The 15,143-nt window shown below is 41.1% G+C and overlaps 1 protein-coding gene across 1 annotated transcript in view; it reads left to right on the forward strand.

Moving 5' to 3' along the window:
• The window catches only part of ttll12 (tubulin tyrosine ligase-like family, member 12), a 71,686-nt gene extending 59,922 nt beyond the window's left edge, over positions 1–11,764 (forward strand). The window contains exon 14 of the mRNA XM_077234966.1: positions 11,541–11,764. Within this exon, the coding sequence (XP_077091081.1) occupies positions 11,541–11,692 (152 nt within the window). The 3' untranslated portion in view covers positions 11,693–11,764. The remainder of the gene's footprint in view (positions 1–11,540) is intronic.
• Positions 11,765–15,143: the final 3,379 nt, after the last annotated feature.

Consider the following 15,143-nt stretch of genomic DNA (forward strand, 5'->3'; position numbering starts at 1 on the left):
GGAAGTAAGGTATCTGGGCTTCCACTTGGGTCATGGACAGGTGCGTCCCCAAATTGATAAGACGGCAGCGGTTGCGACCTGTCCGAGACCTAAGACCAAAAAGGAGGTTAGACAGTTCCTGGGGCTAGCGGGATATTACAGAAGGTTTGTACCTAATTATTCGGACCTTGCTAGCCCGCTGACTGATCTAACTAAAAAGGAAGCACCAGATACGGTCCAGTGAACGGAGCAGTGTCAGCAGGCTTTCACCAAGAAAAAGGCTGCTCTGTGTGGCGGGCCGCTTTTACATGCTCCTGACTTCTCTCTCCCTTTCATCCTATAGACGGGTGCATCGGATAGGGGACTGGGCGCGGTCCTGTCCCAGGAGGTGGAGGGTGATGAGCGGCCAGTGCTGTTCATCAGTCGGAAGCTCTCTGAGACAGAGACAATGTACAGCACCATTGAAAAGGAGTGTTTAGCCATCAGGTGGGCTGTTCTCACTCTCCGCTACTACCTCCTGGGGCGGGAGTTATTCCTTCCCCTTTTGATTCAACGGTTATTTGTTGATCAGGGGCTAAGGTTTTTATTGGTATCAGGCATTTAGCAATGCTGGCCAAAATATCAGTTGCCGATTTCAGTTCCTGTTTTACCTGATTAGCGGGTTTTGGGTATGACATAAACTGGATCAAGTTCTTCCTATATTTTTCATTGTAGAGTACCAGTTCCATTTCTTCTTTAGTGTTTTCTACACTCACAATCAATTTCTGATCTGGCTCCCTTCTTGCTATTTTGCCTGAAGCCAGAGCTAAATCTATTAGTTCTAACCTGACTTTTTCTAACTTGTCGTTCCAGTTTAGTTCATTTCCTTTTGTGGCCCCATAAAGTGGTTTAGCTAATTTAGCATAACCTGGTATCAGATCCCTGATACAATTCATGTGGCCCATGAAACTCTGCAAACCTTTCAAGCTTGTTGAGCTTTTCTGTCTTAAATCCTCTAATTTTTCTCTTGTAGTTTTTGAGAGCCCTCTGTCGTCCCTTGTTGTAGCAAAGCCCAAAAAGTCTACCTCCTTCTTCCCGATTTCAATCTTCTTGTAACTAGGCTTAAAACCCGCTTTTATCTAGCTCCGCCCTCCTACGTACTTCCGCTCAATTTTCATTTTCCTTCAGTACTAGGTCTGGGATTGTGCTGTAGTCTTTGGTTATCTCCGATTAATTTTTTACCAGGCCAATCAGCGAACAGAGGGAGTGGCTGAGAACGATGACGTTGATGTCGTGCGTTATTTTGAGTTGTAGTTCAGTAATGGCAGCGGAGAAAGATGCGAGCGAAGCCATTCGGTCCGTTGTGGCAACGCTGCCGTATATCAAGAAGTTAAAGCCGGAGCAAGAACAATCTTTGCTTAGTTTTGTTGGTGGCCATGATGTTATGGCCCTCCTCCCCACGGAGTTCGGGAAAAGTTTGATTTTCCAGCTCGCTCCGTTAGTGGTGAATGAGTTGGCTAAGGCGAACGCTAGGCATACGTCACGACCAGACGTTAGCGATTGGTTACCGCAGATCCAGAGTGACTCTGGGCAGATCCAATAGTTTTAGACTTCAATAGAGTACCCGCCTACAAGGAAGTTAACGCAAGTCAATGGAGCTGTGCCAGACTCTATGTACAAATGAAATGTCCGAGAGTCTGGTGGGACCAGGCTAGCTTTTATCAGCCTAGTTAAAACTTTGTCTATTATCCTCATGTGTTCTTCGGGGTCATCATTGATGATGATTAGGTCATCGATATACACAGTTACTGGTAGACCAGCTATTAGTCTGACAAAAATAGCCTGAAACGCATTTGGCGAATTTATGAATCCTTGTGGCAGTCTGGTATAACAAAAATGCTTAGTTTGGAAAGTGAACGCAGTTTTAGCCATACTTTCCTCAGTTAATGGACCTGTCCAAAAACCATTTGCTAAGTCTATTTTTGTTAGTATTTGGCCCTTAGGTTAACCATTTGTTACGTCTTTTGCATTAATCAGATATCTTGTATCTGGTTCAGTCACTCGACTTAATGCTTTAAAGCTAGTAACTAATCTCCAGCTTCCGTCACGCTTTGGTACGGCTTGTAGCGGTGAGTTTGTGACCGCATTGTCTATTTCTTTGATCACCCCTAACTGTTTTTAATTCTTTAATTGTTTCTTCAATTTCTGCTAACGCCTTTTTGTTAATTGGGTAATGTCTCTGCAGTTTATGCACACCACCTTTTATTTCATATTCAAATTCTTTTCCTAGCAGGCCAACATCATTTTTTAATTTACCGGCTCCTCTTTTGTGTTTTTCTAGAACTTCTTTTACTTTGTCTTTGTCTAGAATAGTGTCTTTTACCATTCTGTCAATTTCTCCCCTGAGGTCAACCGTTTTCATCCATCTGACAGAGACGTCTTTATTACTCTCACCTACAATGGTACAAGCATCCTGTAATGTAATCAAATTTTCTGATTGATTAGGGATGATGGCTATACCTTTCCACATGTACCAATCTGAAGAGATTGGTGTTTGTGAATTGTTAAAGCCATACACTCTCATTTTTCCCTCTTGTTTCACCGCATCCCTGGGTAAATCATTCAGACAGGTTATCTCGGCCCTTGAATCCAATAGGAACGTTCTCCCATTGTAGTCTAGGTAGAGAACGTCTGTTTCTTTAATTAAGTCAGACTGGATGGTTGCTTTTCCTTTGGGGATTCCCTATTTCTGTTGTCACTGAAATTCATTAGACCTCACGGATCTTGTCTTGGTTTTGTCATCACTGTATGAATTCCTCCCTGCTGGTTTTTCTCTAGCTCTCTGTTCTCTGACTCTGCTTTGCTGCCCTGGAGTCATCTTGTCCCATTCATCTTTTGAAACGTAAGTTGAGCTATCTGCCCTAGTGCCATTTTTTGGAGTATGCAGGCTTTTGTAATTGTCCTCCACTGGGCTTTCTTTGCCTTCCTCGGCTTCGCGATCTATTTCTTCTTTGATAGCCACTTGTTTTGACTGATTCCCTCTGTTCCCTGGGAGCTGTTGGCTTTTCAAAGTATTTAGTCCCTTGTGGGGCATTACGGCCTGGAGCTCCTCTGACCTCCTCTGAACTTTGGGATTCTGGATTTCCCTTTTTCTCAGCTTCCTGTTTGGACCACCTGTCATATCTCACTGCAAATGTTTGTAACTCGTCCCAGTGAGTTTCTTTACCCCATGTCTTTACGGGGGTCAGGCCTGGCAGATCTTTGTCAAACTTCAGGAGTTCTTTCACTGTTTGAATTGGTTTTCTACCTCTCTCGGCTCTACTCTTACAGAATATTAAGACCCCGGTGCTTTTGATCTCTCTCAGCCCTTTCTCATATTTCTCTTTCGCCGTCACTCCCGAAATATTCTTCTTGTGAAAAGTAATGTCGTCCATCTTAGTTCCAACCCTACTAGTTGGTTAATCATTAGCTCTATATCTTCATCATGAATATTAAGCCTTTTCCCTAGCTCTACTATTTTTTGGCAGCTTTTCATGTTATCTTTTGCATCGAGTTTCATCCCATTAAACATCCCCATTTCTGTGGCCTTTATGGTATGCTTAGGTCTTGTTCTAGTTTTCCTTACTGACCTGGAGCCAATTTCCTTCTGAGGAATAGGACTCACTTGATTCAGACTCTTCCTTTGAGCTCTCTGGCTCCCTATAGGGCCCTTTGATCCTGCGATTGTTCCCTGCTAGTGCCTTTTTTCTCGATGAAGAGGCTGCTACTCTTGCTAAGTTTATGCCTAATCCTTCTCGGGGCTCTTGCACTCCACTTTCTTACCCTGCGCTGAAGTCATATTCCTAATTTTCTTCATTTTGGGGTACCATCTCTGGTGCTGTTTCTCCTGTTATATATTGGGTTATTTGATTCTATTAGAGCTTCCTTTCTTATTTCAAAAATAGAGCTTTTGGACAAGCGTCCTGTTGTTCTGCTATCATATCTTGTTTAGCCTTAAAACTAGTTCCGGGCATGTCTAAAATTTCATCAGCAGTCTGCCCTGTCACTGCTAAGAAATTTTTTTGCATGTATTCGGGCTCTGCTCTTCTGATGTTCCCTTTTAGGTTATGCCCCGGTTGGGTTAAAGTTTTTCTCCCTGCTAGGTCAATATGTTCCCTAGAGTGGCTACTACTCCTTCTTTCTGTAGACAAGGGTCGTGCTCTCTTATGATTAACCCTATTTCTTTGTGGAATGGGTTCATCCCATTGGTTTCCTTCGCTTTCTTCACTTTCCCAATCAGTCCCTTCTGGGTGGGATGCCCAATCCGCATTATTCATAGCCTGAGCTAATTCATTTGCAACTGCTGCGTATGCAGGCCCAGGGCTTGCCTCTTGGAAATCTAATCTTCTCTGGATACTAGGACCTGGTCGTTCTGTATCAGAATAATTGATTTCAGTATTCTGAGAATCCCTGCGCCGTCTCTGCAGGGGAAGAACCGTACCATCATACATCACTCTTGTTCTACCACTATAGACTTCTACACTAGAATCCGTGGTTGGTTTGTATGATATCTCCATCCCTTGATCGAAATGGATTTTAATTTTGTCCCCTGGGCCCGTTTTTCAAAAGGTTTAATCCAGATAAAATTGATCCGGATTTAGTAATCCTTTTTTTGCGATCCGTGATCACGTAATCCAGCTTACTTTTGAGCCAGTTTTTCAAAGCAACATCGGATGTGGAGAGACCAGCTTGTCTGAGCGTAGCCTTTAGGAGGCGGATCTCAAGTCTGGCCTTGGTTTGCTGCAGTTTGGTCAGAGTCAGTTGTTCCTCTGCCAGAACGAGCAAACAGGACATGCAACAAGAGACGCAATAGTTAGACACTATTTCTGATTTGGATTTGTTTTGGATTTCAAAAATCAGTGATTGCCATTCTTTGCATTTTTTTTTGGGTTATTCTGTAATCATTGCATGCATCACTAATAAATATTCTAAAAACAAAAATATTTTCGATTGTGATGAATATATATATCAATTAGTGACAGAATAAAATTTATTGTTTTTGGTCAATTTTGACAGCTGTTTGGGGGATTATTTTATGAGGCCAAACTCTTTCTACATTGCTGTAGGCCTATACTAAAAGGCTGAATACGTTAAAGCCTACCTAATCACTGTAGCCTGACGGATGAACATATACAATTAAACCTTATGAATAAATAGGATATCTTGTAAGATACTGCATGATCCAAATATAGTATTATTTGAGACATTTTTAAAGTTTTCATTACATTTTGGGCATGAAATCCACGCTGAATCAACCCTTCTGATGGGATCAGTTTAATCCAGATTTTTTGGATCAAAGTGATCCAAATCCTACAAAAAAGTTCTGAAAAGCCCAAACTAAAGGTTTGATCCGGATCAAAACCAAAATTGGATTACGTGATCTAATCCGATTATGTAATCCGTTTTTTCTTTTGAATCCGTTATCCAAAATCCTAGTGGATTACTTTTGAAAAACCGGGCCCTTGTGTCCTATTTGTGTCAATTCGTCCAACTATGGCCCTCACATCTGCTGCTGAGGTGCAAATAAACTCCCTTCCATTGTTTATTTCGCAATCTCCTATATACCATTCCGAAGTGCCTTCCTTGGTACTTTTTTCATGGAAAAATTTATCACGCGTTGTTACAGTGATTTGGTATACAGATGCAGGTGGAGAGGTTGGAAGCACATTTAAGTCTGGTCGCCTTTGAGCCATTTGAGTCATTTCAGCTGGAAATGCAGACTAAGAAAAACACTAATTTCCTTTTCTTAAGGAATTTACAAGACCCTTTTCTTAAGGGATTCTTGTTAGTTTTGGTCAGATACTCATGGTTCTGCCGCGTGGTTTATTTCACTTTCCTTTCAATAGGGTGTCCCCTATCTATAGCGAAGCTTTTTTATTTTTGGGTCATCCAGCTTTGATTGATCATATTCGCTTTTTGCTCAGGGTCTTTATTATCTACTGATAATCCCGCGACGAGCCCCCATGCGATGGATTTTCACGATTAATACCATTCCAAATTATAAAATATCCCCCCCTTGATATTAATATAATCCTGCGGTAACTAAAGAGCCTATCCTTTAGTCGTGTCCTCAAGAGTTAGGTGATCAGTCTTTATAAATTCGTATTCTATTATTAAAATAATAGATTTCCCCTTTATATTATAAGTCTACCTTTTGTGGTACTCTTCAACCGTGTTCGCACTATAACAACTTGTCATACATATATTCTTATACATATACATATACATGCAGTTATATGCTGCCTCTTTGGCTAGGCTGTTTGATCAATCAAATATCTTAGTGATTATTCTTATCTCAAAAGAATGCTCACCCTCTGATTACGTTTTCTTCAGGAAGGGTCCTTCTGGCCCGGTTAGAAGAACGTGGCTCGCACTCAATGATCCAAGGTCCAGTCAGATGATTTCCATTACACGATAGTAGATGTTAAAACTCCATGCTGATTTGTACTCGGCTTTCGCCAAGATAATGTAGCGACAATGACTTTTGTAGGGAAATTATTAACTCAAAGGGGGAATAATATTCATGAGATGATGAATATGCATTATCGTATACACAAATTAGATTGTCCCAAATAGGGAATAGGTTAAGCCTCACCGTGTATATGAATCATTAACACGATTGCTCCCATTAATTATTAATATAGGTCGGTAAAATCAGATCAATTATCAGGGTAAATTTTCATGTGATTCAAATTTAGTTTATCAAGCAATCTATGTCTGATTGGAGGCGAAACTTCGTGATCATAACTTACCGGCCTCTAAACAGCGACTATCCCGTCCTATGGCCAATAGAAGGGATATTTTGCATTGATATGGGCCCTTTTTGTGCAGCTGGTTTGAAAAGAAGCGTAGGCTGAAGGTCCGGAGTTTCGTTTGGACGGAGGTAGATGTTGCGATCTCTTCAGCTCGTACGACAGATGATTAATCTTACATTTGTTTAGTTTGTGAATACACTGAACGAAGGAAAACTATCAACTGAGGTAAATAAACAGAAATAAAAACTTAGATCAAAACGAAATTTAGAAAGCAAACGAAGAGCTCCGGTTGGAGTTCTTGTTGAAGAAGTGAACCTCTCTCTGGCGTAGGACTGCACAGAACAGAAGTGGCGCTCCGAATTTTAAAGGGAGCAGTGGCACGCCTTTCTCACGTGCCCGAGGCGTAGCGGCACACTTCGTTCCGGCCAATGTACAGAGGAGACAGAACTGATTCATAAAACATTTCTAGTCTAGTATTAATAAAAGAATGCATCATGTTGCACTTTGGGTTAAGTATTCGATACCATTGAATTTCTTGGATCATAACAATACCACACACGGTACTTCTGTGCGCTAGTAAGATAAAGATTCATGATTATTCGTGATTAAACGCACATCAAGTCTGATTGTCTGCCACAAAGCTTACAGTTATAGCAATTGGTCACATGGGAATCGTGAAGCATGACAAGAAAAACATTTCATACATTTAAAAGGGTATTTTGACCACACGTATTCAGGAATGAGTGTTTCTGTGTGTGTGTGTGTGTGTGTGTGTGTGTGTGTGTGTGTGTGTGTGTGTGTGTGTGTGTGTGTGTGTGTGTGTGTGTGTGTGTGTGTGTGTGTGTGTGTGTGTGTGTAGAAAAGTTCATCCAGCGTTCGATGGAGTGGTGAACTTTTGCTCATCCCCTGTGGGGAATTGTTTTGTGTGTGTGCGTATTCTGTGAATTGATGAGTTTAACACCAGAATAGTGGTTGACTATCTGGCTACACAATGTCTTGTTTGTGAGGGCCAATCTGGGGACCCTGGGGGGTTTTCCTGCGGGATCTCCAGTCAGGCGCTTCTTTCCAAATGGTGATGTGAATCTCCTTCTGTCTGGTGTTAATAGCTGCAGTGTATTTGCACACACAACGGCTGCAACCACAGTGCGGTCCCCTCTTGACAACCGTCTGGATTGAGCAGAGTAGGGGACATCTCTAGGGTCTTCAAGTGGGCACTTTCCGTCCTCAGCGTTTCGTCGACTAGCCCACGACAACCCAAGAGGGCTCGACAGTGACTCTGGCATCCCAGAGTCACCCCCCTCCATCCCCCACTCAACTCAGCCCAGCTTACTGACCTTTACATCCCTCCTGCTGCTGAGGCTGCTACTTTGACCTAACCACAATCTCTCACAACCTCTCCACAACCCGACCATAGTCGCCAACCCGTTTGACTAAGGCTGTCGAGCCCCACTGCGGACATTAAAGCGGTCAGTGGCAACGGTTCCGTATGGCATACTACCGTAAAACACAATATCTGTCCAAACACCAATCCTCATTCACGCAAAATACACAGGAACGTGTAATTACTATGCAAACTATACAAGTAAACCAACAGACTTATCAAATTTTCTGTACCTGTACACAGCCTGTACACAGCCAGCCAGACTCTTTCCGTCTCAACCACAGCCAGTTGCTGCACCTCTCTGCTGCTTCAGATAAGTTCTTTACTGTGCAAGGCAACTCTTGGCCACTGAATCCGACATCTCTGAGGAACCGGGTTGTGGAGTGTGCCATAAATCCTCGACAACCCTCTTCCACTGGATAAACCCGGACTCTCCATCCTCGCTGTTCTGCTTCAGTGGCCAGCTGAGCATACCGTAGTTTCTTCCTCTCATATGCCTCATCTACAGCATCCTCCCATGGCACTGTTAACTCTATCAGTTGAACAATGCGTGCTGATCCAGACCACAAAACTATATCTGGTCGGAGGTTAGTGGTGGCAATCTCAGGTGGAAAAATAAGCCGTTGATCAATATCAGCCAGCATTTTCCAGTCCCTAGCAGCTTCCAGTTGTCCTGAGCGAGAATTGGTTTTAACACCTTTTCTTGGTGGTTGCTCGCCTGGGCGGAGGAATATTGTCTTCTGTGTGTAATGTTTTGCTAGAACAGGTGGCAACTTATTGGTCATGTTACGCTTGTCTTCCAATGCTAAAGCTAAACATCGGAGTATTTGGTCATGGCGCCAAGTAAACTGACCCTGGCTAAGAGCCACTTTACATCCTGTCAAAATGTGCCTTAAAGTGGCAGGTGATGAACACAAAGGACAAGAGGGATCCTCTCCTACCCAGAGGTTTACGTTCTGTGGTGATGGGAGAACATCATATGTTGACCTGATAAGGAAACTGATCCTACTCTCTTTCATTGACCAAAGATCTTGCCAGCCCATCTTGCGTTGTTCCACACTCTCCCATCTCATCCACTCTCCCTGCTTGGCCTGGGAAATGGCCGTTATACACCTCATCCTCTCCTCCTGCTTTCGCACCTCGGTGACAACGAGCTTCCTCCTTTGAGCTGGGGCTGCCTTGTGCCATTTAGGACGAGCTAAACTGAGCCCAAAACCCCCTCTTCCATGCTGTACCGGCCCCACGATATCACCAATTTGAAGGGCAGCCTTTGCCTCTTCCACAGATTTCTTTGCTGACCACTTTCTACCAGTTTTTAACACAGGTGCTGCCTCCCTTACACATTTGTCGCGTGACTCTACTAAGGTCATTTCCAGTCTGACCTTGGCGCACTTAAACTCCTCGGTTATAGCAGAGACTGGCAGCTGCAATATTCCTTTACTATAAAGTCCCAATCTTGCGAGGCAGCGTGGAACTCCCAACCATTTCCTGATATATGAACTTATTAACGCTTCCAGCTTATCCACTGTTGTCAAAGAAACCTCGTACACAGTCAGTGGCCACAGCAACCTCGGCAGTAGACCAAACTGAAAGCACAAGAGTTTTAGTTTCCCTGGTAGAGCGCAGCTGTTTATGCTCTTCAACCCTTCCACTGCTTGTCGTCTAACTTCTCCCACTCGAACTGTGTCCTTTAGATCCCCATCGTACCATCTCCCAAGACTCTTCACTGGCTTCTCAGAAACTGTTGGTATTTCCTCACCATTAATGAAGAATGTTTTATCTACCACCTTGCCTTTAATTATCGAGATGCTCCTTGATTTAGAGGGCTTAAATTGCATTCCTGCCCATTCAATGTTATCGGTTAACTTACCCAATAACCGATTAGTGCAGGCTACTGTTGTAGTCATGGTTGTCATGTCATCCATGTATGCTCTGATTGGTGGTAGTCGCATCCCAGAAGCCAAGCGCTCTCCTCCTACTACCCATTTTGATGCCCTAATGATTACTTCCATTGCCATGGTAAAAGCCAGTGGAGAAATTGTGCATCCTGCCATTATTCCAACCTCTAAGCATTGCCATGTAGTGCTGAATTCTGGAGTTGAGAAACTAAATTGCAAATCTCCAAAATAGGCTTTCACTTAATTTGTTATCGACATCGGTACCCTGAAAAAATCAAATGCTGCCCAAAGAAGCTCATGTGGCACTGAACCATATGCATTAGCCAAATCCAGGAATGTCACATGGAGCTCCTTCCTCTCCTTTTAAGCTATGATTATAATAAATGTTACAAAATGTATTAAAATAATCAAATGAAAAAGGAATACTTGTTACAGATCATAAATGAGAACTAACTAACAGATGGATACTAGCTAGGCTTGAAGCTTCTTGCCCCTGACAACTGCTGGTGTGTCAGGTTGGTGGTTGCAAGGAAGAGCGAGGAACTTCTCTTTCTCTTCCTCTTATATAGTCTTTTCATGCAGCTGGCTTTTGTTTTCTCCAGGCGCAATAAGCATCAAGTTACCTATAATAAGTAACATACTTGCACAAGACCGCTGTTGTAAAAAGGAGCTATGTTTCTAGCAAGTGATTAGAAGATATGGGTCCCTCATGCATAGGGCTCATATAGCTGAGGAGGAAAGGCTCAAGACACAATAATACATTTTAGATGTTCATAGCTTTTATTAGCTCAGACACTTCCCTTAGACAAGTGGCATTACACGGCAGCACATGCTTTGTATTGTGTCCTTTTCGACCTCTGCGTCTGAATGAAGGCCGGGACGCTGCTGAAGATTTCGATAAAGCAAGACCAATGCCATTCCCAGATGGGCCTATTTCCACACTGTTGGAAACTTTTTCTTCAGAGACCAGGAGACGTTGGGATATTTTTCAAGCAGAAGTTACTCTCTATTGAGAACTCGCTGTGCGTGGCTGTAGTCATCCAACTCAATAGCTCAGCACAGTAGAGTGTATACCTTTCAAGGGAGAGGGATTACATGGAGGTGGAGACAATCTGAGCAAAGCATGTAAATGAAGTACAGGAGTTAGCCCGTTACCGGAAATTCCCCAGCCATGATCTCATCAGCATAACAGTGACATTGGTGCATAGGTGCTAATCCAATCAGCCTAACTATTCAATGACTGGGACAGGGCGCTCCAGGAGCCATTAAAGACAAAGGATTTCTCTCTAATTTAACTTACAATAGAGAGAAACAGGACTGGCAAGGAATCTTTTGCTGGAAACTATAATAACAATCTATAAGAACCGTAATATAATAATCATTTATACCTCAAATGCTAAATTCAGTCTACTAAACTTTATCGGTTTATATAGTATCGTATTGGAACCTAAATTAAACATTTAATAAATTTGAAATACAACAGAACTCATATGATTTTTCTTTTTTCAGGAGAACGTGTGATGCATCCTCAGATACTGGAGGTGAATTTCTGCCCAGACTGTAAGCGGGCATGTCGTTATCATCCCAGCTTTTACGACCACATGTTCCAAACACTGTTCCTGGATCAGATAGAACAGTGTCCTGTCACTCGGATTTTATGACCAACCTGAATTCCAGCACTAAAATAACGTCTCTATGTTTACCATAAATAAAGATGACTAAAGCCCCTTGAACACAGTGTTTGTCATCAGGTTTGCTGTGGTTTGTGTAGCAGTTACACAGAAGAATCACTTGCGTGAGGGTGTGTGGATTGTTTACTCCTGAATCTGTTCATTTTCATTTTAGTGTCTTAATGGAAAACTCAGTATAATGAACAGAAACAGAAGGAAATGAAGCTAAGTACAAATATTAATATAAATATGTTTGTGGAGAACAGTGTGTATTGATATTTGTTAGATCTTTATTTCTGTTTTATTTCAGTCAGGAATGAGTCAGCTGAGGGAAGATGTTTAAGCATCAAAATATATATCTTTCTCCTTAAAATTCTTTAAATAAAATCAACAAGCTTTTTACATTTTCAATGGGTGGTGTAGTGATCATCCAATCAGAATATACATTGCATCATATATAAGTCTTCACTGCTTTCCAAGATGAAATGCATGCATACAGAGTGTATATGATGATTTTTTTTAACAGATATGGAAAAGAGTAATATGTAATAGATAAAACGTATTTATTAATATCCAGGGATCTCTTGTAATTTTAATTAATATTCGCAAAACTATTAAAAAACGATTTGACTGCTTTACTAAAAGGACACGACTGATTTCTTGTTGATTCGGACATGGAACAGGTACCAATTTGTACATTTCTTTGTACTTCAAACTGTTTCCCCTTCATTCACAGGGTATCTACTTATATTTACTTGTCCACAGTTCCGGTATTATCTTCCTTTAATTTATTAAAAGGTTTGATTCTCGTTTCTCAAATTACTAATCATTTGTTGTTCATTTATTCATTAGATGCAGTGAGATACAGTCAGACAGAAAAGTGATGAATCAAAATGATTAATCCATGATTTGTTTCCTGCGCAGACTTTCTGCAATCAAATCACTCATAAAAATGTAGTTTATTTGGTAAATTTTAAGTAGCCTAAATCTTCAAGTCACCTGATACTACAAAGTAGTAAAAGTACTAGCCTACGAAGTAGGCCGACCAGACAAAGATAAAAGATTACCTATCTGGCCCATGGTTTTGAGGTCCCTGGGGTGAAAGTGCAGTTTGTCAAATCATTCTGGAGTGGACCATATGTGATAGAAAATTGTTAGTCTCAATCCATATATACACATTAGTATCAGGAGCTGCTCTTGTCCCCTTTCCTCATACTAGATGTTTTTTCTGCGGACATGGTAGGCTATTTAAAATTACATCTCAGCACTTTAATAAGTAGGCTATGTATGTTTAGAGGAAACTTTAGACTTCTGCTCACATCTACAGAAAGAACAAAAGGTCAGCCCAAATCAACTACATAGAGACATCAAGAATAGCAGGTAAAAAAAGTATTAAACATAGCCTACATTTCACATGATAATAATAGTAAACACAACAAAGTAGGCTATATGATTTCTTAAGAGATTAGATTTGATTAAATAAGAAAACATAAACACGAAATATAAAACAAATTCTACATCATCAGTAATAATCCGTTTTTAATAATAAGTATCAATAAGCAAGTCTTTAACCAAATTTGAGAATACGAATAGGCTAATCAAGCGCAGGTCTATCTATCATGTAAAATAGCTACCCGTCAATGTGCAGATCCTGCGGCTCGTAAGCATATGAAAGAGCAATTCGCGGCAAAAAGGCGCCAACACTAATGAGAATTACCCCTACTTCTCACTTCTTTGGTTCAGATGTTCCTTTTTTACAGTCAATGGTTGAGACGATCATCACCATCAGCGCAGCGGGCTGAAGAATGTTGCGCCCAACCCCCATCGAGACCCAGGCATGCCTGCAGGAAGAAGAACAACAGGCAGAATAGTAGACTATATTAATCACTGCCATTTGTTACTTGAAGAAACGCATGTGTTTAAAAAAAGGTATTTATTCTTGTAAGAAGGCCCAGTCACCACACCGAACTTACGATGTGGAGTGAGTGAGACACTTAAGAGCCGGGCAGCCTTTTATACTATTCTCAATGTCTTTACTCAGCGTTTTTTCCCTGTGCATGTTCCCTGTTCCCGAAGTGTCTTACTCCTGCATTTCCATAGGTATACAAACATAAATCCTGTTCACATTTCACAATAGAAACATGTACACACCAAGGCCCAGAGGGAGTTGTTTTTAATTGTGGCAAGACTAAGAGGAGGGGCGAAAAGAAAAAATAGCTATAAAGGTGTCTATTGGATCCCTAGCGATAAGTGTTGTGGCAGATTTAAAGTCTCTGCTTCAGGTCTCAAAGAAATCGTCCAGTCGAAGTTCCAGGTCTCAGAAGAATTTACTTTATTAAGGAATTCAACAAAGTGAGATGCCAGCTGTTCATCTGACTTTACAAGCATTGGGGTCTTACCTTTACATCTGTACAGTTATCTTTTTCTTTTTCAATCCTCCTCGAAGTTTCACCACAGTTGGAAACATCTTATCTGAGGCCTTCTTTCTATTGGAAAAAGATGCCTCATACATGTTTTTTACTACTTCTTCGTACCTTCCACCAAGTCCACCCGGTCATAAGATATATTGTACATGGTCTTTTAGGTACTTTTCCGTCCTTTCATGCCCTGTGACCTAGTTTTGTGCTTGGTATTACAACATTCAGACTTATACATGAGACAGATGAGATTCCCCAACATTAGAAAACGGTATACGAAATGAAGTATGGCAATGGAAAGATCAGATGAACAGCTGGCATCATCACTTTATTGCTTGCTCAATAAAGCTAATTCTTCTGAGACCTGGCACTTCGAATCTGAAAGCTTTCTTCAGACCCGAAAACTGAAAAGACAGAGAAACTTTGAATCTTCCTATCTTTTTGTGTTGATTTATCATCTGTTTCCTTTGGTTTTGCTACTCAAATAGTATCAATTGTGGATCTATATATTTTTGATGCCAGTTAACCTTTTGTTATGAAGATGTGTAAGCAAGTTTCCAATAACTGCTGGAACAAGTTGTTTTTCTTTAAGTGGATAGTATATTTTAGTGGCACGAAAGAACATCTCAATTTAGATATACTAATAATAAGTACTGTCTCTTGAGGCATAACACCAGAATCTTCCATCATGTGTTGTCTAGCAATATGATAAAAAGGTGTTTGTCTGTCCTTTTGCCCCAAAGATGTCAAAACTATCTAGTTTTACAGCTGTGGGTCCCAAGCTTATCTGATCAAACTCATGTTTAAGAAGTGTGCCATGTTTCTTGTTTAGCTAGTCTCTCTTTCAGACTCAGATCTCTCTCCTTCTCACACTCTTGCTCACTTCAAGAGAGTTCTCGTCCACTTTATTCGTCTTAGGCGAGAATAATTTACTCAAATATTAACATTTATATCTGATTATAATTGATTTTTTTAACGGTTATGTTTATTTTCCTTATTAAACTCTGAATTCTGAATATTCTAAA

This window comes from Siphateles boraxobius, unplaced genomic scaffold (assembly GCF_051911475.1).
Source record: "Siphateles boraxobius isolate OS27281-9 unplaced genomic scaffold, OSU_SipBor_1 19, whole genome shotgun sequence".
NCBI classification, from domain to species: domain Eukaryota; kingdom Metazoa; phylum Chordata; class Actinopteri; order Cypriniformes; family Leuciscidae; genus Siphateles; species Siphateles boraxobius.